Source organism: Pongo abelii, chromosome 6 (genome assembly GCF_028885655.2).
Source record: "Pongo abelii isolate AG06213 chromosome 6, NHGRI_mPonAbe1-v2.0_pri, whole genome shotgun sequence".
NCBI lineage: Eukaryota > Metazoa > Chordata > Mammalia > Primates > Hominidae > Pongo > Pongo abelii.
In genome coordinates, this window is record NC_071991.2 from 131,895,308 (window position 1) to 131,919,331 (window position 24,024).

The 24,024-nt window shown below is 44.3% G+C and overlaps 1 protein-coding gene across 1 annotated transcript; it reads left to right on the forward strand.

The window, feature by feature from the left end:
• The first annotated feature begins 1,098 nt into the window (after nt 1–1,098).
• On the forward strand, nt 1,099–14,988 carry AKR1B10 (aldo-keto reductase family 1 member B10). Its single transcript, XM_002818478.3, has 10 exons — nt 1,099–1,527; nt 4,197–4,364; nt 5,463–5,579; nt 6,554–6,631; nt 10,244–10,366; nt 10,643–10,749; nt 11,173–11,254; nt 11,787–11,870; nt 12,527–12,609; nt 14,626–14,988. The coding sequence occupies exons 1-10, from the start codon at nt 1,462–1,464 to the stop codon at nt 14,666–14,668; spliced, it is 951 nt and encodes a 316-aa protein (XP_002818524.2). The 5' UTR covers nt 1,099–1,461; the 3' UTR covers nt 14,669–14,988.
• The last annotated feature ends 9,036 nt before the right edge of the window (nt 14,989–24,024 follow it).

Consider the following 24,024-nt stretch of genomic DNA (forward strand, 5'->3'; position numbering starts at 1 on the left):
TTACAGGCGTGAGCCACCATGCCTGGACCATGCATGTATTATTAAAGTTGAAGTAGATAATTTAACAAACATCAATGAAGTAAAAGATTTTTCACTCATAGGTGCAAAATATCATGCCAATCGCCTTCCATGAGCTGTCATAAGCCACAGCCTAGAGATTCAATTCCATTTCAAGATTCAACCAAAGCCAACTCATAAACAATAACATGTAAAAGACAGAAAAACCCACTACCTGCAGGCTGAAACAGATGCTGTGACGTGGCCCTGGCCTGTCATGGCGTGTCACAGCATGGCACAGGCCTGTATCATGTTCCCTAGATTGCTGACTACCAACTAGCTACAGCTGACTCCAATCAGGTCAGGATTTGATCATCTCCGCACTGAACCTGCAATTGCAACTTTTAACATTGAAACACTGCTTCTCACCTCTCCTCCCTAGACTCCCATTTCACTGAAGAAACCATCACAGGGAAAGAAAGCCCTTGTTTTTTCTTCCTTCTTTGCTTTGCTTTTTCTTCCTTCTTTGCTTTGCTTTCTTTCTCTCCTTCCTTCCTTCCTCCCTCCCTCTCTCCCTCCTTCCTTCCTTCCTTCCTGCCTTCCTTCCTGCCTTCCCTTTTTCTTTCTTTCTTTCTTTTTTTTTGAGACAGGGTCTCACCGTCTGTCGCCCAGGCTGGAGTGCAGTGGCACAATCTCGGCTCACTGCAACCTCCGCCTCCCAGGTTCAAGTGATTCTCCTGTCTCAGCCTCCCAAGTAGCTGGGATTGCAGACATGTGCCCCCACGCCCGGCTAATTTTTGTATTTTTAGTAGAGACAGGGTTTCACTATGTTGGCCAGGCTTCTTTCCCTCCTTCCCCCAACTCTTCTTTCTTTCCTTTCTCTCTCCCTCCCTACTTTCCAACTTTTGGCTGTGTTGAATTTGTTGACTCATCCTGAACAAGCAGAAACTCCAATGATCCTGTCACCTAAGAAAGAACTTTGCACAAGATTGCCATGTTTAATAATTCATTCACAGAATCCCCAATCTCACAAAAGCCTGGAATGGATTTCCTGTTTGGTTAAGGCGGGGAAGCTACTGTGGCCAGGCTCCAACTCCTCCCACTGTAGATAGCACCAGCCTTCTTAAGCAGCATGTGGCCAGGCACAGTAGCTCACGCCTGTAATCCCAGCACTTTGGAAGGCCGAGGTGGGCGGATCACCTGAGGTCAGGAGTTTGAGACCAGCCTGTCTCTACTAACAATATAAAAATTAGCCGGGAGTCACGGTGGGTGCCTGTAATCCCAGCTACTCGGGAGGCTGAGGCAGGAGAATTGCTTGAACCCAGGAGACAGAGGTTGCAGTGAGCTGAGATCGCACCACTGCATTCTAGCCTCGGCGACAGAGCAAGACTGTCTCAAAAACAGCAACAGAAAGCAGGACGTGAGACTTCTACCTGCTCACTCAGAATCATTTCTGCACCAACCATGGTCACCTTTGTGGAGCTCAGTACCAAAGCCAAGATGCCCATTGTGGGCCTGGGCACTTGGAAGGTAAATATGCAAATCTTTGCACACCCTCTCTGGAGGGGCGTTTGGGTGTTTTCTCTTTCTGCATTCAGCCAGGAAAGCCTGGAGGTCGGGCAGGGGTTTGGAGAGGTGAGATTCAGCCCTGGAGCTGGGACTCAGGTTGCTTTCTTTTTTCAGAGCTGATTCAGGCTGCAAAGCTCCAAGGCTGGCTTTCCCAGCAGTGATGAGAGCTTCTCTAGCAAGTATCAAATTTCAAGCAGCTGTGGGACTTAAAATTGTTTTCCAGGGCAGTTTCTCTCTCTGGCTCTAGGACACTTAATTGGGCTCAACGTTTCCACAGAGTCTTGGCTGTGGATTTGTTGTGGGCTGGGTGGTTGAGGAGAGGATGCAGAGCCTGAAGTCCTTGGCACCCCTTTGCAGATCACGGTGTGGGACTTGGGCTAGCAACATCCCTATGACCTGGAAACTCGTTAGAAATGCAAACTGGCCGGATGTGGTGGCTCATGCCTGTAATCCCAGCACTTTGGGAAATCCAGACAGGAGGATTGCTTGAGCCCAGGAGTTGGAGACCAGCCTGGGCAACATGGCAAGAACCCAGTTCTACAAAACTAAATAAATTTTCTGGGCATGGTGGCACGCACCTGTAGTCCCAGCCACTTGGGAGGCTGAGGTGGAGATTGAGTGTTGAGCCTGAGAGGTCAAGGCTGCAGTGAGCAGTGATTGTGCCACTGCACTCCAGTCTGGGCAACAGAGTGAGATCCAAGAAAGAAAGAAAGAAAGAGAGAAAGAGACACAGAGAAAGAGAGAGAGACAGAGAGAAACAAAATGCAGAGTCTCAGGCTCCACCCCAGGCTACCTAATGGGCATCTGCACTTTCACAAGATCCCTACGTGGTTCCTGTACACACTGAAATCTGAAACATGCTGGGGCTGCAGAGAGCCTGGGCTGAGAGTCGTGATCGCCACCCGGCTGTGTTAATGACAGCTGGCAAAAGGTGGTAAGGCACATCCAGGACTCAGTGAGGCAGGTTCCCGAGCCTCTCTTAGGCTAAGTTTCAGGTTGTTCCATCACCATCTCCCTCTGCCTTCTTTGCCATTTTCATCCATGATAGCACTACCCTAACTAGTGACGAGAAGCAATCTTTGGAGTTCTTCTCTCCTGTCCCTCATGGCTAATATCCCTGCTGAGACTTCTGCCTCTGGCTCTCTTTCCTTCTGTGCACCCTAATTTTTCTCCTCTTCCGTCCTGAGCTAGAGGTTAGGACCCTCTGCTGCAGCACTGGGTCATTCTCAGGATACATTCTGGGTGTATCTGGATGAACAAAGGACTTCCAGCTTGATTCATGCACAGCGTCTCTTGCTTGAATAGCAAGATTTGCCGAAAATCAGACCCTCAATCCTATATAAATGGAATAAATAATCACTTCCAGATCGCCAGGGAATCTACTCACCCTGGGTAAGTTTACCAGACAGTTTCAGAATTTTGGAATTGAATGAAAGAATTATGAAGGGAGCTGTCTTCAACACGTGGGGATGATAGGCTAAAGGATTATGACCTTAGCAGTGGAGGTGAAGAAGGGTGTAGCTTAGCAGTTGGGGGCACAGGGCTGCTTCTGGGTGCCTCGCAGCAGCCTGTTTCTTGTCCAGATGGTAGGGTAGCTGTGCATCTCTGTTTTGTGTACTTTTCAATGTTTGCTATCTCACAATTGAAGAGGTTTAAAAGACTATTTTGTGAGAGATCAAGTTTTAAGTGCTTTTTGCCCCCATCATTGGCGTGGCTAGGTTAGAACAAAATGTGATAACTCTGTTTCCCTTCTTTTCTTCTTTGTCTTTCTTTTCTTTTCTTTCCTTCCCTTCTTTCTCTCCCTCTCTCTCGTTCTCCTTCCCTCTCTCTTTCTTTTTACAGGAATGGAAAACAAACTCTATTCCTATAAGGTTTTCTATTTCTCCTTTTTTTCTGAAACGATCATTGCATAATGACGGCCTCTACTGAACTTTACTGTGTGTCAGGTAATGTGCAAAAAACTTAATATTCATCACAGCATCTCATCACCACAAAGGCCTCATGAGGCTGGTGCTATTTTTTTTTTTTTTCCATTTTGCAGACAAGGTTTAGAGAGATTGAATCACCTGCTTAGACCCACACACCCAGTAAGTGATCAAATCTGGATTGATGCTGTAATGACCGTTATCCGGATCCTTATCACCATTTGGGGAAATTGTCTGAAAATCCCTCTGGGTTATTTAGAGTCAAGCTTTCATCTGGGTCATCAGAAAGTTGTAGTGGAGCCATCTGCACCCCCGCACACCTGAAGACATTTCAGGACTAACCTGGATGAGAAGGGAACTGACTTTTAGCTAGGATAGGACATAAGGACATAATCATAAAATAATTCACTTTCCTTCTTTTCTTTTGAAAAGTTTTGTAAAGTGTGTATCCTCCCAGATATCTCCTGGCAAAGGAGACCCCAGTGAAGCCTTGGTTTGGAGAAACTGGGCCGTGTGGGACAGCCTGTTGAAGGTGGTCTGGGGATAAGAGAATATGATGGTTGCTGAGTGTGGTGTAATTCTAGCTAATCGGGAGGTGGGAGGGTTGCTTGAACCTGGGAGTGTGAGGCCAGCCTGGGCAACACGGCAGGGCCCCATCTCTTAAAGAAAAATACATATGTGATGGGCTTTTCTTTTGCCTTTCAGTCTCCTCTCGGCAAAGTGAAAGAAGCAGTGAAGGTGGCCATTGATGCAGGATATCGCCACATTGACTGTGCCTATGTCTATCAGAATGAACATGAGGTGGGGGAAGCCATCCAAGAGAAGATCCAAGAGAAGGCTGTGAAGCGGGAGGACCTGTTCATTGTCAGCAAGGTGCAATGGTGCATTTGGTGGGAGGCCTTCACTTCAAGGCAGGCAGAAGTATCTGGTTCGGGTTGGCAGCAAGAACTCTGTCAGCCTTTTCTACATGTACCCCTTTTCATCTCTGCCTTGATAACATCCGTGAATACAATACTATCCATACTCCAAGCCGTTATTGATATTTGAACATGTCATGGCTGCCCCACCTGCCTGTAGGCTGGTTTTCCCACAGTGGGCTTGGTTCCATGGAGCCCTGCACTGCCCTGGGCCTTCCTGTTCCCCATCAGAGGGATCTACCATCTGCCCAGAGGCAGTCAGAGGCCAAAGGTGCAGGCAGGTCTTGATCTGCAGCCTCCCTTTCAGCACTGTGAGCTCATTGACTGTGCCCCTGAGGCTCTCAGCCAGGGGGCATTTTGGAAAATGGTAGGGGCACTTTTCTATTGTCACATATGAATTTCTTTTTTCAGTCTAGTAAAAGGTGAGGTATAAAGTGTTATAAAAAAGAAGAGGATGTTGGGTGTGAGAGGACTGAGAATCACTGGATCTATATTATACACAACTTGCTGAAAAAAAAAAAACACTAGTTCTAGGTACTTGGAAAATGCACACATCTTGTAGGACAAATAGACCTCACTGTGTAGCAGCCAAGTCTGGATAAAGCCTTTGTAAAATTATCACTTGGGGCCTTATAGGTTTGATAAGTGACCTATCAGATAGGTCAGATAAAGGACCATCTGCTCCCAAAGGCCTAAGAACGCTTGACATTTAAAAGCTACACACAATTCCTGCTCTCAGAGAGCCCACATCTGAGGAAGAGACTGAGACAGGTAAACAAATTTAAAATCTGTGGCCACATTTACTTCAATGATCTGAGACACATATAGAGTACTAGGAGAGTTGAAAAAGTCAATTGCTTTTAACACTTAAGACATGTCATCGGTGTGCTGAGCCCTGGTGATGTTCCACACTGTGTCGTGGATCTTAATCAGCTTTGTTGCAAATGGCTTGTGCCGGTTTAGATCAGGATGCAAATCAAAAAGCAGGGACGATGAGTATAATGTGGCCCTTCCTTTTCCCGGTATCAATAGCTCATTGCTACACTCTTTGCAGGTGTGGCCTACTTTCTTTGAGAGACCCCTTGTGAGGAAAGCCTTTGAGAAGACCCTCAAGGACCTGAAGCTGAGCTATCTGGACGTCTATCTTATTCACTGGCCACAGGGATTCAAGGTTTAAGACACTCTCTTTCTCAGCCTCTAGTTTCTAAGCAGGTGCCAGAAAATAGTAGCTGCACCAGGGCTGCGGGGTGGTGTGGACTGGAGCAGGAGGACTTGCACTTCGTAATTGGGAATGGCAGGTGGTCAGGAAGAGACCTTGGAGTAGAAACACACTGCCTGGAAGGGAAGCTGAGGCCATGTGTGCTGCTGAGGTGGCTACATGCCTGGGTTTTCTTGCAGTTATGTCTGAGAGAAGACATGATTTCTGGCAGCCCAGACAAGTTGCAACTGCCATATCACCTTTGTCTTGATTCCACGCCCCAGGGTTGCCCTCCCAGGAAATCTCTTGGGTTACTCTTGCATAACTATATTCCAGGGCTTAATTATCTTATTAAGCAAAGTACACCTGGGAGTGGCATCTTGGAGAAAAGCACAAGTACGGTGATGCTGGAAGGAAGCCAGTAGTGATCCCAGCACCCACTGCCTGGGGCTCTGCTCTTACCTACTCCTGCGGGGTGGGAGAGACAAATTTCCAGCTCTCTCCCCTCTTGACCAGCTGGAGTGATGATGACCTGCCACCCCTAATTCCACGCCTCTTCTAGAGGCTGCAAGGATAGAAGTTGGCCAATATCTTCTCCAGAGAACCACAGCTTGGATATCTAATCCTTTTCCAGTGATACTGAAATGAAAGTTTGCCCTTGGGTGTATATGGGATCTAGGTGTATGAGGTTAATGTCCATCGTGATAATGGACATCTGGAATGTACTAGCAGCAAATCTTAAAGTCAATCCAGTCATTTCTAAAATATTAATATGCTACAGTAGATACATTTTATTTAAACTCACATTCTTCTAGTATGTACTCCAGAGCTTGAAAAAGTGGTATGCAGATGTGGTATTTAGCAAGAGTCAGGATCCTGCAACTTTGTTGAACAGAACCAAGTGTCCTGATGCAGATTCCAGTAAACTTTTCATTCTGTGTTTACAGTCTGGGGATGACTTTTTCCCCAAAGATGATAAAGGTAATGCCATCGGTGGAAAAGCAACATTCTTGGATGCCTGGGAGGTAGGTTCCAGCTTCCTCTAAGTGTGCTGGGAGAGAAATCTTCAGTTATCCATGAGATTCCCATTGATATGAACGTGGCCATGTGCCTGATGCTTTCTAATTTCATCATTGTGATTCTCTAGCTCTTCTAGTATCTTCCTCATCACCTTTGGCTTTTGGGTGCATCTGATACTATTTATATTTCAAGGCTAATACTGAGTCTTCACATAAGACTGGAAATACAATGTACCCCACTTTGGGGATTACACATGCTGTTCTCTAACCAGGGCAAGGCATTTGGAACAGAGGGTTTGGGCCTGGGTTTGCTCATGGCAGCTGAGTGACCTAGGGTCAGTTTTGTAACTCATGTAGGGCTCAGTTTTCTCTTCTTAAAAAAGAAGTCTTATAATACATAATACCAATATATATCTTTCAGTGTGTGATAAAGATGAAGATGGTTTACATGCCAGGAACATTAGTCATGAAGCCCATTTAATCATCTAACCCTAAGAGACAGTGTTAACATCACCATTTATAAATAATGATATTTGAAACCTAGATTGTTTGATGACTTGCCCAGGTCATGTCACAATGTGTGTGGCAGAGCTGGGATCGGACCCAGACTCATCTGAATCACAAGTCCAACCATCAAAGCCATCAGCATGGTGCTTGGCAGGCAGTGAAGACACATCCAGAAATCAGGAAGCCTGAGTGCCCTGCTTCTCAGATCTAACCATGACCTGTTTCACATCATTCACATTCAAAATGAATGAAGGGGTGAACATTTTCTCTGGTCATTTTTTATTATTTATACCCTTTTGCAAATGGTAGTAGAGAATGAAGTGGAGGAATAAGTTATAAATGAACAGTGGCATATGACTCCAAGAGTTAATCGTGTTATTTTGGTAGCTGTCTGTGTAGGGGTGCATGTAGTTGCGAGTTTGTATTGTGTTTTACAAGCAAAAATATATATGTTTCAACTTTCTGAAATGCTTACAATTGACATGATTCAATTAAATGTAGCTTTTTCTGTGTATTGTTTGTTCAAAAGCATTAATCCACAAAAGCTTGTTCAAAAGCATTGTGGATTAATGCTTTTTGTTGTTGTTGTTGTTGTTTTAGACAGTCTCACTCTGTCACCCAGGCTGGAGTGCAGTGGCACGATCTTGGCTCACTGCAACCTCCCTCTACCAAGTAAAAGCCATTCTCCTGCCTCAGCCTCCTGAGTAGCTGGGACTAGAGGTGCGTGCCACCACGCCTGCCTAATTTTTGTATTTTTAGTTGAGATGGGGTTTCACCATGTTGGCCAGTCTGGTCTCGAACTCCTGACCTCAAGGGATCCACCTGTCTTGGCCTCCCAAAGTGCTCAGATTACAGATGTGAGCCACTGCACCTGGCTATTTGCATTACATATGATAAGATTTTTTTTGCCTTAACTCCTATGATGACATGAAGTATGGCAAGTATGTCAACGTAGCCTGCTTCTCGCAGTGCTATGTTTTTTGAATGAATACAAGAACGACTGCTAAATAAAACATTTGAAAGGCATGAAAACATATCAGTGATCAAGGTCAGAGGCTCTGATTTGAAATGAGCAGGCTTGAATATGAAAGCGTTGGATGTTTATGTAGACCCACAACCAGTTCAGTAGAAACCTCACTGACCACCTTGAAGCAGAGAGGAGGAAAAAAGTATAAAGAAGTCAAATTCTAATACAGGAAAACTAACCTGACCTATGATGCACAAAAACTTTTAAATTATCTAATTGCCCCATCTGAAATTTTGGGAAACCTAATGATTTCATAGCTTCTAAACTCTACTGCCCAATTTGGATAACTTCATATATGCTAGTGGTTCTCAACGTGGCTATACATTAGAATCACCTGAGGAGTTTAAAAATCCCAGTGTCTAGAATACAACTCAGACAAAATCTTAAGAAACTCTAGGGGGTGAAATCCAGGCACTGGTAATTTTTTTTTTTTTTAATTTAGAGAGAGTCTCGCTCTGTTGCCCAGGCTGGAGTACAATGGCATGATCATAGTTTAGTGCAGCCTCGGTCTCCTGGGCTCAAGCAATCCTCCCAAGTAGCTGGGATCAGAGGCACATGCCACCACATCCAGCTAATTAAAAAAATTTCTTTTTGTAGAGACAGGGTCTCGCTATGTTGCCCAGGATGGTCTCCAACACCTGGCCTCAAGCAATCCTCCTGTCTGAGCCTCTGATAATATATATCAGAAACATATATATTATTAGTAGGTATTATAAAACCTTTTTTAAGAAGAGAAAACTAAGGCCTACAAGAGTTAAAAAACTTACCCTAGGTTACTCAAACCTAGGCCCAAAACCCCTGTTCCAATCCTCCTGTCACCTCCCAAAGTGCTGAGATTACAGTCATGAGCCACTGCATCCAGCTAGTATTTTTTAAAGCTCCCTGGTGATTCCAAATTGCAGCCAAAGTTGAGAAGGGCTGGATAAAGTGTTCCCTGAACATGTCATGCTTATCCCTGCCTCTGAGCTTTGCTCCTGCCTTCCTGTGTCATATGCTCATGTTTTTCCCTCTTTTCTTTCTCTCTCTTTCCTTTTTTTTTTTTTTTTTTTGAGGCCCAGCTTATACTCTACCTGAAGGACTCCCCTGACAACTGCAGGCTGTGTGAATCTCTTCCTTCTCTGCCCTTTCTGACTCTGTCTATGCCACTGTCATGTTATCTGAGGCAGCCTCAGTGTCACGATTGATGGCTCCATAGAAGGGAACTCTAGCCCTTTAATTGGACTATAAGAATCCCAGAAAAAGGAAGCACATTGTATACCTTTACATCCTGACAACTTCTGGGCAGGATCTGGAACATGTAATAGATGGCTACTAAATACATGTTGCATTAGAGGCTGCTACTAACATATATGGTGTCTTTGGGCAAGTTTGGAAAATGCCCAATATAGGCTAAAAATTATACAAAGATTCCCTTCCTTGCGTGTCCATGCAGTTTCTGTGCCAGGAAGCATGGCTGGATATGCAAACAGTGGGTCAGGTTTCAGCCCCACACAGCTCCATGGCCGGGTGCCCCTGCCAGGGTGTAATCTGAATGCATGACCTTCCTGCAAACCAAAGCATGCTTAGTGTGGGAGACAGTGACTCAGGACCCACAAGTGAGGCTTCTTCATATGCTGCAGCCTCTTCCTGACTAACACAGCTTGCCCAGGTTTGGGTGTGCAATGCACACACACAACAGTACCTCCCTGCTATCATTTGGATTCATTAAAAATTAAATCATCTCATAAGCTTGAAAATGTTGATTTTTATTCACTTTTTATTTTTTTGCATTACAAAACTTTCATATTTCCCCTGTGTACAGAAGTTTAATTTTTTATGTGTTTCTTCATGTGTAAGGTGAGAGTGGCAAGAACATAAAATCTTTACCTGTTACTCCTAGTTTTTCTTGGGCTGGGGAGGGGCAGTAGGGCTGGAACCAATCACTGATGGGCACCCAGGCCCCAGACTGAAATTTCCTGTGAATGCTTCGGCTAACCCTGTTGCGGTGGATCCTTTAGCAATTTCTGCCTCAGGGAGGACTAAGCCAAGCCAGGATGCCTGTAGTCCCTCTGGAGCTGCCCATAAGATATTCCTTTCTATGGCAGGCCATGGAGGAGCTGGTGGACGAGGGGCTGGTGAAAGCCCTTGGGGTCTCCAATTTCAGCCACTTCCAGATCGAGAAGCTCTTGAACAAACCTGGACTGAAATATAAACCAGTGACTAACCAGGTAAATTCTGTTCAGCATTAGGGTAAGGATCTTGCCCTATTACTTCTTAAACATTGGGAGGAATGTTCAATGCTCTGCCCTGAGTGTCATCTCAGGGGTCAGTGATCAGGACACTTTGGGGCGGTGTGAGGCTGATCTCATGGGTGATTTAGCAAGTATCGCAGTGGGCAGGTGTTTGGCCTTTGCTTGGTGGTCTTTTTTTGTGTGTAGAACTCCCTGTGAACAACTCACAACAGAGCCAGCTTTCCCTGTGATGAGGCTTGTTTGCTGTTGCAGGTTGAGTGTCACCCATACCTCACACAGGAGAAACTGATCCAGTACTGCCACTCCAAGGGCATCACCGTTACAGCCTACAGCCCCCTGGGCTCTCCGGATAGACCTTGGTGAGGCTTCCAAGTGGTGGGTCTTTCCCTTGATAATCTTAAAAACATTATTTTATAATTGGTAAATATTTGTATGGGTCCACAAGTTACTGGAAAGAAAAATGTGTGTAAGGTAACGTGTTTGGTACACCCAAATGGGATGACAGTGGGAAAAAATGGGAATTAAACAACAACAACAACAAGGGTGACATGCTTGACCCTCTGGGAATATTTCCAGTTCAGCCACCCAAGGGTGAACCAGGCTTTGCAAAATGCTGAGGCTTCAGAGCCCAGGGGTAGGACCCAAGTTTCCAGGTCCTCCTGCCGATCTCCCAGATGGAGAGGCTCTGATGATCAGTCTTGAGACCCTCATTGGAGTGGTGTCCTTCTTTCTGTACATGGTAGCCATGGTGATTATTCACATCAGCATCTTTCTGCCCCTAGGGCCAAGCCAGAGGACCCTTCCCTGCTGGAGGATCCCAAGATTAAGGAGATTGCGGCAAAGCACAAAAAAACCACAGCCCAGGTACCATATTTTTATTTTTCTTGTTATCCAACAACTCATTCTTCCAGTCTCATGTTTCATATCTTGTGTTGTCCTCAACAGACTCCTTAAAGGGGAAGAACACAGGAGCTGAAGTCCTCTAAAGTGTTTCCTTTGAAGTCTGTTGGAACCTCTAGGAAACACAAGAGCTGTCACTGAAGCAAAGATAGCTTCTGTCTCACAGCTTCCTGTTAAGCCCTACAACCCAGTGGCAACGTACAGCTTTGGAGTCTAGGGATATGGATGCAGATGCCAACTCTACCTCTGATCAGCCTTATGATCCCCAAGCTACTTTCTTTATTCCTAAAAAATGAAGATCACAGGGTTGTCCCTAAGATGAAGGGAGAGAATGAGGCAGAGGACTGGCACAAGTCTAATAGCTGTGAAGGGCTCAGTCAGTATTAGCGATTGTACCTGAAGCCACAGTGAGCTGCAGAGATGTTTTATTCTTCCTTTCCATAAAAGGAGGGGTCTTTGGAGCTGAGTGGAAGCCTGATGTTCCCTTTCCGCATAGGTTCTGATCCGTTTCCATATCCAGAGGAATGTGATTGTGATCCCCAAGTCTGTGACACCAGCACGCATTGTTGAGAACATTCAGGTAAGATTCCGGCTGGTCAGCCCTGGTATTCCTCAGTGGAGTGGGGGACAGGCAGGCCTTCTCACTAGGCTTCTCACCTCATCGCTGCATTGTCTTTGGCCCCCTCCCTTCCCACCACCCTATCATTTTCCAGCCCAGGGAGCTAGGCTCGGTAGAGCTGAGATTAATGACCCATGGGCTAAGGACATCCTGGGGGCAGTGCCTGGTGAAGCCCTATCAGGTCTGAGCACAGCTGTGCCTCACACCACTGAGAAGACCCTCAGTTGCCCCTGAGCAGCTAGGCCCTGGGCCACACACAAGAGCAGACTGTCCTGGCCTCCCTGCTCACTTCCCGCAGCAGAGGAGGTGTGAACTGTCCTTGGAGCAGCGTCCTCTGGAAGGGCCCGTCATGGAGCACAGGGCCTGTGCACACCTGGGGTTTAGTGCCTTTGAGCCTGGTCACCCTCCCCCCAGATCACTGAACACTACAAATACTGCAGTCTTTGTGTAAGACCTAATTTAGAGAAAAATTTGTATCCTGTGGACAGAATGGGAAAAACTCCTGTGGCCAGTTTGTGCTGTGAATGTGAGCTCCCTCCCTGCTAGAATGGCTGGCAGTCTCCAGCCACAGCTAGAATGGCCTTACTGATGATGTATTGGAACTCCTTCCTTTCCAGGTCTTTGACTTCAAATTGAGTGACGAGGAGATGGCAACCATACTCAGCTTCAACAGAAACTGGAGGGCCTGTAACGTGTTGCAGTAAGTGGCATGGAGTTAACTAGAAGCATTGCCAGGAGTTTTTCTAAACTGGTAGAGGGTCAGTTGGAAGGATTAGAAGGATGCTGGGACTACTTGTGTCTTCAAATACTATTTTGGGGCAGTTTTGAAAGTTAAAATTGGAGTACCTGGGAATCACTGTGAGGGACACATCTCTAATTGCTGCTCATTGTCTGAACTTCTGGATGTAGAGCTAGAATTGCAACAGAAGGTGTGTTATCAATAGGCAGGAGGCAGAACATTCATTTATTCATTCATTCAATCAATATCTAGTGGTCATCTATGTGCCAGGCATTTTCTAGGTGCTTAGATTATCATACTGTACAAAGTTGCTGCCTCCACAGGCTTAGGGAGGGAGGGAAGAAGAGGCAACAGAAATAAATCAACTCAAAATATAGATGTCAGACAGCAACAAATGCTAGACAGAAAAATAAAGTAGGGCAAAGTGGATAGGAAGTGGTGGGTGGTAGTGGGACTGATCCTTTATACAGGGTGTGTTAAGGGAGACTTTGCTGTGAGGGACATGCCATATGGATTTTTTGGGGAACAGCATTCTTGGCAGTGATAACAGCAGGTGCAAAGTCCCTGAGGTGGGATTGTGTTTAGAGCATTCAAGCAAGAAGGCCAGGGAGGCTGGATTAAATCATCTCCAAATGCCTCTTAAAGGAGGTGGTGCTAACTTTACTTAAAATCTTAGATAAGTGATGAAAAAAAGCTTTCACTCTGGCTGGGCAGGCATTCTAAATCATCTCTTTACAAGCAATACTTTCTGAATAATGTATCTAATTAAATGTATCAAAGAGAGTTGTCTGGCATTTATTACTGCCAGGTATGTAATTCAATGACAATTTGAATCTCTCTCAATGTTTCTATAGCCAAAAACGATTTTTCACCTTTTCAAAATGATTTTGGCTGGGCGTGGTGGCTCACGGCTGTAATCCCAGCACTTTGGGAGGCCAAGGTGGGCAGATCAAGAGGTCAGGAGATCAAGACCATCCTGGCTAACATGGTGAAACCCCGTCTCTACCAAAAATTAGCTGGGTGTGGTGGTGGGCACCTGTAGTCCCAGCTAATTGGGAGGCTGAGGCAGGAGAATGGCGTGAACCCGGGAGGTAGAGCTTGCAGTGGGCTGAGATTGCGCCACTGCACTCCAGCCTGGACGACAGAGCAAGACTCCATCTCAGAAGAAAAAAAAAAGGTTTCGGTATCTCAAGTGCTGCTTGCATGTCATGATATTCCATATCTATCCTGCCCACCCTAAGTATCATAGGAGCCTTTCCTCATCTTACAATGGCTTACTTTTATTGGCGCTTAACAAAGTAGTAGCTACTTAGAGTAAAAAGGAAGGGTGAACATAAAATGGGACTCTCCCCCAAACTAAACTGCTTACCTTCCTATGAGCATCATTTCTGGTGGAGGCAGTGGGTTGGTGGGCTCAGCAGTAAATACACCTGGCCTCAAATCCAACTTTAACACTGGTTTATTAGCTATATGACATTGGGCAAATTTCCTAGTTTTTCCAAGTTGGTTTCTGTACTTATAAAGTAAGATGATAATACTAATCGCAGCTAACATCCATTGAACCTTAGCTTAGAATGTGCCAGGGTCCTGAGCCCTTTTCCGGTGGTATTATCTCATTTAATACTCATAACAATTCCCAAGCTGTCAATTCTGCTGTTGTTTCCTACCTCATGATGTGAGAATGGATTGGGACAAGACTTGTCTGTCGCCTCACTTGACACCAGGCTTACCATGAGTTGTCATTCCGAGTTTATTCCAGTGCCCTGGTCACTGTCTGCCCTCCTTCCTAGCAAAGCCCTCGTATCGATTTGAGGGAAGGTCAAAGTGTGGGCACCCTCCTTATGTTCTTGCAGGGAGGAGGCTAAGAGAGCACAAATATGATGGAGTCCACCAGGGAAGAATACCTTCTCAACCAGAGTTGTTGCTTTGATGGAACAGTTTCTCTGTTTTCTTTCTTTTTTTTTTTTTTTTCTGCAGATCCTCTCATTTGGAAGACTATCCCTTTGATGCAGAATATTGAGGTTGAATCTCATGGTGAGATTACACAGGGGATTCTCTTTCTTCGCTGAAGTGTGACTACCTCCACTTATGTCCCATTTTAGCCAAGCTTATTTAAGATCACAGTGAACTTGGTCCTGTTGTAGACCAGAATCGAGGTGCTGTATTAGACATTTATTTCTGTATGTTCAACTAGGATCAGAATATCACAGAAAAGTATGGCTTGAATAAGCAAATGACAACTTTTTCCATTTATCTGATCAGAACAAATGTTTATTAAGCACCAGAAACTCTGCCAACACCGAGGATGTAAAGATCAATAATAAAAAATAATAATCATAACCAACATGTATTGAGAGTGTACTATGCGCGAACACAATTTGAAGTGTTTTCCTGTGGGTGAAGTAATTGAATCTTCAGAATAATCCCTTTGGGGTAGGTACTCTTAACATCTTATTATTCACATTTGCTGGAAGAGGAAATGGAGGTAGAGGGGAGGGAGGAGGAACTTGCTCAAGGCTACCCAGGTATTAAGTGACTGAACCAAGTTTCAAAGGGAGGCAGGCTCTGGGAGAGCTCATAGCAATTGATGTTCATCCTCTTTCTCCTGAGCCTTTTCCTGCCACCTTTCCTTCTTGCCTGTCTCCACTCATTCCCTGTCTTGTTCTCACACCTTGCCTTCAACACCATTGTGCCAAAGAGTCAATGACAGAGCCTGCAAACTCCACAAAGATGCTAGTGTTCATTGAGAGAGGTGTGGCATTTCCTTGGGAAGTAGGGTGGAAAAACAATAAAGATACTTACTATTGCCATTTCCTTGGGAAGTAGGGTGGAATAAAGATACTTACTATTGCCATTAATCTGGAACATTTCTGTTTGTCCTATAATAATTCATAATCTTATGAAATATTCCAACTATATAGGAATGTACAGAAAATAAACTAATGAGCATCTGGCCACCCACCTTATAATGTTAACAAGTGCTAGCCGGGTGTAGTGGTGCGCACCTGTAGTCCCAGCTACTCCGAAGGCTGAGGTAGGAGGGTCACTTGAACCTGGGAGGTGGAGGTTGCAGTGAGCCAAGACTGAACCACTGCACACCAGCCTGGGTGACTCTGTCTCAAAACAAAAAACAAAGAGAAAATGCTAACCTTTTGCCATATTGGCTCCAAACCTTTAAAAAAAATTAAAGAAATTAGGGGTTACCAATATAGTCGTGGACCACTTTGTGCTTCTCCCCATCCCCATTCCATCGACCCCCTCTCCAGAGGCAAATGCTTATCCTAAATTGGTGAGTCCCCTCATCCTCTGTTTGGGGCTGGGGGGTACACCTACATTCCCAAGCTTCCTTGCTATGTTAGGAATTCCCCTGGGTTTGCTCAGTGAGCGGTACTGTTAGGAGCTTGACAGGCTGGAGAAGGGAAGACCAGGCATTTCTCTCTCCCTCTCTCCCTGTCTCTTGACCTTGAGCGGCATCTCCAGTAAAAGGCACATTCCTCTGTGGGCTCAACTTTTTCCAGGCAGCCTCCACCTTGATTCTATCTCCTACGAGACAAAGCTTCTGGGATGAGGAAGCAGCACTCTTTCTTTGTCCTTCTTCCTTAGGAGCAAGGATCTCTTCCTGCTGCTGCTAAACTAGTTGCTTCATGTTCTCCTTTCGATAGCCCAGCTCTTCCATCACGTGTATCTGATCACCTATCATAACCAAGTATTTGAATCAAACATCCAATATTCAAAAATCTTAGCATAGTTTCTTTTCTCCTGGCTGGACCTTTGACTGGTATACTTCCCATCCACATTTTTGTAGTTTTAGTATATATGTACACATCCATACACAATCTCATAGACTGGGTGCTTTTAAAATGTATATAAAATGTATACAATTGATACACAGGAAGCAATTTCAACCCAGAACCCAGTGATATCTCCTTAGTGAGCATTTTGTGCAAGTTTTCTTCTTCATGTGACTGTGATTATGATTTGCTTGATAAAAAGCTTAGGTTATTGGATAAAATGATTGGGTTTCTATTATGTGGTTTTTTGTTTGTTTGTTTCACTTGAACTTAACCAAACAGAGGTAAATTTAAAAAACTAATGTGGATAAATGCTGTGTTTTAAAAAGCAACTTCTTAGTTATTCTGTTTTCTGTCTTTGTGGAGAAGGAGTCTTGCTCTGTTGCCCAGGTGGAGTGGAGTGCAGTGGCATGAGTATAGTTCACTGCAACCTTTAACTACTGGTGCTCAAGTGATCCTCCTGCCACAGCCTCCTGGGTAGCTGGGACTACAGGCACAGGCATGACGTCCTGCTAATTATTTTTTGTAGAGACAGGATCTTGTGATGTTGCTATGTTTCCCAGGCTGGTCTGAAACTCCTGGCCTCAAGTGATCCTCCCGCCTCTGCCTTCCAAAGTGATGGGATCACAGGCATGCGCCACCTCACCAGCCAGTTATCTGATTATATTCTCAGCATTTATATCTCGAGTAATGAGAACCTTGCAGGTCTCAGGGTCCTCAATGTCACAACTGTAACAAATACAATGCATCCATCCTAAAATTTGTTCGCTATTTTGTCCCAATTGTTCAGAAACAAGGCCACCATCATCATCAACTAAACCAAACCTGCCATTATGGAGAGAGAATCTAAAGTATACACTATAGGTGGGTGTTAAATAACTCTTATGATAATGTAGGGAACTTGCCTTATGCAGAGAAACGAACGGGAGTAACCACAGAGAGAAAGATGGTAAGTAAGGTCAGTGTGGGAAAGGAAGGGAGCTAGTCATGGGAAGGGAGGCAAGGAGTGAGGCATTCTCTCCACTCATTGTCTAAGAGACGGCTGGAAAAATGGGTAGGAACTACCGTGGAAATTCTGGAATCAATGTGACTGTCCTGCCAGGCCCAGGTAGTCCACAGGGCTAGACTTACCCTGTTGTATTTAAGTGAGATCTGGCAAATGCTGGCCAGATGATGCCAAACTATAACTGGGACCTAAAGGGACTTGGATCTCCCAGCCAGACCCCCTAATGCCTGACTGTCCAGGGTTGCTCCAGTCATTTCAACAGCCTTGCAAGAACTCTGCATTTTTACGTGATTAAAAATGTGGACCCAGCCGGGCCTGGTGGTTCACACCTGTAAACACAGCACCTTGGGAGGCCGAGGCAGGAGGATTGCTTGAGGCCAGGAATTCCAGACAAGCCTGGCAACATAGCGAGACTGTTGCTATATGAAATATTAAATTTAAAAAAATTTCGACCCTACTTATTGCATTATTGTGAGATTTAACTGTACATTATATTTAACAATGTACAGATGAGAGAGGCTTCTGTAGAAAATAGTCTTCAGTAAAATTTGAAAGAACCCTGAAGAGTGAAGGTTGTTGGAAATAAGGTTTTTTTTTTTTGCTTTAATGAGCTTGCATGACAATAGAAATGTGAACTCTGAACATACAATTATGTAAAAATAGGCCAGTGGCAGTGGCTCACGCCTGTAATCCCAGCACTTTGGAAGGGTGAGGAGGGCGGATCATTTGAGGTCAGGAGTTTGAGACCACCCTGGCCAACATGGTGGAACCCGGTCTCCAAGAAAACTACAAAACTTATCTAGGCATGGTGGCACACGCCTCTAATGCCATTCAGGAGGCAGAGGCACGAGAATTGCTTGAACCTGGGAGGCGGAGGTTGCAGTGAGCCAAGATTGCGCCAATGCACTCCTGCCTGGGTGAGAGAGTGAAACTCCATCTCAAAACAAAAACAAACAAACCAAAAAAAAAAAATAGAAAATAAACATACTTGGAGAAAAATATTAGCAATTTTCTTATGATCAAAAGAGCTTATTCATATCAACAAGAAAAATTTAAGATGCCAAAAAGAAAGTTGGTACATAAAAATTGACCATTAAATGACATGAAAAATTGTACAGACTAGTAATAAAAATGCAAATTAAAATCAGCTTTCTTCACTATCAAACCAATAAAACTTAGAAATACAGGGAAAATCTAGGCTGGGCACAGTGGCTCACACCTGTAATCCCAGCACTTTGGGAGGCCGAGGCGGGCGGATCACGAGGTTAGGAGATCGAGACCATCCTGGCTAACACGGTGAAACCCTGTCTCTACTAAAAATACAAAAAAAAAAAAAAATAGCCGGGCGTGGTGGTGGGTGCCTGTAGTCCCAGCTACTCGGGAGGCTGAGGCAGGAGAATGGCGTGAGCCCGGGAGGCAGAGCTTGCAGTGAGCCGAGATGGCGCCACTGCACTCCAGCCTGGGCGACAGAGCGAGACTCCGTCTCAAAAAAAAAAAAAAAAAATCTATCTAGAAAGATTTGAATATTAACAGGGTTTTTTCTATGTTGTTTGGCGACAAGTTTATTTTTGTTATTCTTTTACATAATTTTCAAAATTTCCACAATGGGAAATGAACTTTTACATTCCAAAGAGGCATTAAGGATTTAAAAAATAACAGATTTAACTCAATTAGTTATTTTATACATCCACTGGGAAAACCAAATGAAAGAGATACTTTTACTTGAAATTATTCTCATTTAACAAGTCTTTCAATTTCAGAAAACACATATTCTGAATGTACAATGCAGTAGAATTTGATTACATTTAATTTTAAATTCTACCTAATTCATTTGTTTTTCCTGATTTGTTGTCAGTGTTTTCCCAGAAATTTCATGAAAGCTTTGCACCCTTAAAATCTTATAGTGTTGCCTTCCAGCACTTTTGTTGGTTCAAAAATATCAGCCCCCAGATAAGTTAGGGAGAGTTGGTGGGGACCAAGAGGACCTTGACCATTACTAAAAAATTACACAAGAGAGGTACTTGTGCCTCAGGGTTTTGCCCTTGCTGTTCTCATTGCCTGGGATGCTCTGCCCTCAGATATTAGAATAATTCTCTGACTTGTATTTTTAATTTCCTTGCTGATTTATCATCTTCTCAGAGAGGCCCTTCTTCATCATCCTATTTAAAATTAACCCATCTCTTCTGATATTTCCTCTTGCCCTTCTGTGTTTTCTTCTTCTCCATAGCATTTGTTTATCAATATGTTATATATTTTATATATTTGCTGTTTGCTTGCTTACCCTGTTTCTACCCACTAGAATGTAAGCTCTGTGAGAGAAGGGATTTTTGTGTTTTGTTAATTATTGTATTCCCCTGCCTCAATAATATCTGGTGAATAAATGGATAGATGGAATGGATGGAACAATGGATGGACAAACAGATGGATGGAAGGAGGGAGGCATGGATGGATGGATGGATGGAAGGATGTATGGAAGGAAGAATGGATGGAGGGATGGAAGGATGTATGGAAGGAAGAATGGATGGATGGAAGGATGAATAGAAGGAAGGATGGGTGGAAGGCTACATGGATTGGGGATGGATGAAGCATGGATGGATGGATAGATGTGTGGGATATGATGAGGTTTCTCTTCAAATAACCTGATCAATCTTTTATTCTCTAATCACCGTAACCCCTCCACCTTTTTTCCTTTTTCTCCTTTTTTCCCTTTTTGCCTTTGTTAGATGCCCAGGCATGCCACAGTACCAGGCGTTATGAGTACCAGCTCACATTCTATTCTTTATTCGGAAAGAGGACTAACTTTTTAGCACATTGCAGACACCCCTTCTCCTTTATCCTCTGCTTTTTTTACATGCCCACCTTATCTAAAAAAATCAAATGTTTAGCCAACCAGCATTAGTTTAGATTGTACGACCCGACCCTGGCCAACGGAGAAAGGGCACAGGGGCAGTACTTGCATCAGGAGTAAAGGCTCTCGTGCCCCTTTTTCAGGTGTGCTCTCATGGCGACCAGCCAAGGAGGCACCCCTCTGAGCAGAAGTAAAATTGCTTTGCTAAGAATCCTTTGTTCAAGTGTTCAATTTCCTTAAGATTTTGAGCGTTATTCCTAACAGCTCTGGCGCCCAACTTTGGGGCTCGAATATTCTCCTTTGGGAAGGGGGCCTTCGGTCACCCCACCCAGAAGGGATGCATGCTACTGTGTAGATACCGTGCCCCTAGGGTGAGGGAGATCAGGGCCCCCCTCTTTGTGCCAAATAAGTCTGGATTCTCAGCAAAGCGGAGAGACCGCAGCAATAAGAGGTCCAGGAAATTCTTGTGCATGGAATAAGGTAGGAGACTTCGCGAAGGTGACAAAGTATTTCCTAGGTGGTCGGGATCAGTTGGAGGCTGAGAGTGTATGAATGGGACTAAGTATGGTGGTTGTGTGGAGTGAGTGAGTCTTCCCTGTGGCCTCATGCTGCCATCTGTCAACTAGAGTCAGGAACAGACAGAGTAGACAAACAGGAAGAGGGAAGGTAGAAAACCCAAACAGGTTGAGTTGGAGCCTTTCCCCAAAGCCTCAGTAAGCCTCCAGGAAGGGGGAGGGTAGAAATCTCACAGGAAGGGTTGGGTCCCCTTCCCATAATCCCTAAGATGGGGAACGTTTCAAGTAAGACAGGAAAACTAAAGAATCTGGAGAGTGATGAAATTCCTTCTGATAGCCCATTGGGGCTTATGCTAAAGTATTGAAAAGATAATAAGAGAACCAAGTATAAACAAAAACAGCAGATGATAAAATATTGTTGTTTTATTTAAGCTCGAGAACCTATCCTTAAGCCCTCACTTTGGCCACAATTGAAGTCTAATGAAGAGTGAATTCGAACATGTTAATGATAAGAGCCCCGTCTCCCAGGAAAAATCGATTACGCCCTCTGCTGGCGACAGGAACCAGTTCTCCTTTACCCTTTGGACTCCGGAGGGAGAAAGTCAGAAACCAACATTTCTAAAAGGGAAAAAGTTCCCATGCCTAGAAAACCCACACCTACTAACCCCTGGGATCCTCCAAATCATCTTCCTTCGTTCAGCGCCCCCACTCCCGCCCCTCCGGTTCCTGTCTCAGGTCCTTCTGGCTGCGGTTTCAGGTTACTCTCCAGCCGTTTCAGGCCACGCCCCAGCCTGTGCTGTCCCTCTAGCTGAGGTTTCAGGTTACTCCCCAGCGGCTTCAGGCCACCTCCCACCAAGTTAAAACTATATTAAATCAAAAAGCAAGGAGGGAGATCACTAACTCAAAAATTTTAAAATAGGAGGGTATCTTACTGGAAAATAGATGATTTAATATTAACTACTAATAATTCACTTCATCCAGCAAGTTTTTAACGGGGCATCCAAACTTAAAACGAGAGCACACATATTTAAATCTAATTAATTACCATACAAAAGTTAAACCAGACTTAGGAAAAACTCCCTTCAAGACAGGGGGGCACTTATTCATAGATGGATCCTACCAGGTGATTAAAAGAAAAAGACATAATAGGTATTCAGTGATTAATGGAAAGACGCTTAAAAAAGTAAAATCAGGATGGTGGTCTAATAATTGGTCTGCCCAAGGGTGTGAACTGTTTGCACTCATCCAAGCTTTAGGACATTTACAAAACCAAGAAAATCTATCTATACTGACTTTAAGTATGCCTTTGGGATGGCACACACATTTGGGAAAATTTGGATGGAGAGGGGTCTTATCAATAGTAGAGGCCAAGATTTAGTTAATAGAGAACGGATGCTCGTGTCAACAATCTCCAATTGCTAGAAGAGATAGCTATTGTACATGTCGCAGGGCACCAAAAGGACTCGCCTTTCACAAGTCGAGGAAATAATCTTAAAGATCAAATAGCAAAACAAGTTGCCGTTTCTTCCATTTAACTCCATGCCTTCCTTCTCCTACTGCAATCCCCATTTTCTCTTCCATTGAAAAAAAAGAAGTTGATAAAAATAGGACCTAAAGAAAATGTGGAAAGGAAATGAATATCACCAGATCAAAGGGAAATGTTGTCAAAACCTCTCATGAGGGAAGTCTTGTCTCAATTACGTCAAAGGACCCACTGGGGACCCCAAGCAATGTGCGATGCAGTTCTCCAGGTTTATGGGTGTATAGGAATTTACACCCTGGCCAAACAAGTTATAGATAGTTGCTTAATATGTAAAAAAACGAATAAGCAGGTTCTAAGAAAATTGCCCCTTAGAGGAAGAAATCCAGGGCTGAGACCATTTCAAAGTGTTCAGATCGATTACACTGAAATGCCTCCAATTTGTTGTTATACTTGTTAGTAATAATAGACCACTTTACCCACTAGGTAGAGACAATCCCATTCTCACGTGTAACCTCCAGTAATGTAGTTAAAGCACTAATTGAAAACATCGTACTCAGATTTGGACTAATAGAAAATACTGATTCGGATAATGGAACCCATTTCACTGCACATGTCATTAAGAAGTTAGCCCAGGTACTAGATATACATTGGGAATACCATACCTCTTGGCATCCATCCTCCTCAAGAAGAGTAGAGCAGATGAATCAGACTCTAATAAACCACTTAACTAAGTTAGTTTTAGAAACTCGATTGCCATGGAGTAAAAGTCTTCCTATTGCTTTGTTAAGAATCCGGACTGCCCCTTGGAGAGATACTGGCCTGTCCCCTTATGAAATGCTCCATGGAATGCCCTACTTACACTCCACTGCTGACATCCCTATGTTTGAAACAAAGGATCAGTTCCTCAAAAATTATATACTTGGTCTATCCTCTACCTTCTCTTCCCTTAAGACTAAAGGTCTCCTAGCACAGGCGTCACCCCTGGAGTTTCCAGGACGTCAGCATTGGCCTCGAGGTCACATTCTCATCCAAGAGTAGAAGGAAAGGAAGCTCGAACCAGCCTGGGAAGGACCCTACCTAGTGCTCCTAACTACTGAGACTGCAGTCCGTGAAGCAGAAAGAAGATGGACTCATCACACCTGAGTCAAGAAGGCCCTGCTACCTCCAGAATCATAAACTGTCACTCTAGGGCCCACCTCCACCAAATTAACTCTAAAAAGAGCTTAATAATCACTTGTTTATTCTCTCTTTTTTTTTTCAACAGAAGGTCATCTTGTCATCAATGTAACTCAGGGCTAGTCATTTTTTAACCCTTCTGTTCAACGCCTATTCAGTAATCCGTGTGAAGACGAGCAAGGTCAAAGGAAGCTAGCCCATGTTGATAAGTGTCTATGTCCATACCACAAAAAATCAAGCAAGTATAAATATGGAGTGTTAGAAGTCCCAGTGGTGACTGGGCAGATGTTTGGTGGACTACTAAGTACAAAGAGTGGACAGCCAAGCCCCCTGCTTCAAATAAGTTAAGAGGACTGAAACAAAAAAACTCCAACTAGTCCCTGGTCCCACCCCACCAAATTATAAGCCATGACACTGTAACCCCTTGTTGCTGATTATAAATAATCCCTGGACCATGGCCCAAGAGCCCTCTATATTTGAACAATATGGGTTAGGAGGAGATGTTGAAGGACAGATCCATTTCTTAGAGAAATGGATGTGAGAATGAAAAATGACAC

Coding starts and splice junctions, on each gene's coding strand:
- AKR1B10 (XM_002818478.3), top strand. CDS start 1,462: ATGGTCACCTTTGTGGAGCTCAGTACCAAAGCCAAGATGCCCATTGTG. Junction 1,528..4,196: donor TGGGCCTGGGCACTTGGAAG/GTAAATATGCAA, acceptor TTTGCCTTTCAG/TCTCCTCTCGGCAAAGTGAA. Junction 10,367..10,642: donor ATAAACCAGTGACTAACCAG/GTAAATTCTGTT, acceptor TTGCTGTTGCAG/GTTGAGTGTCACCCATACCT.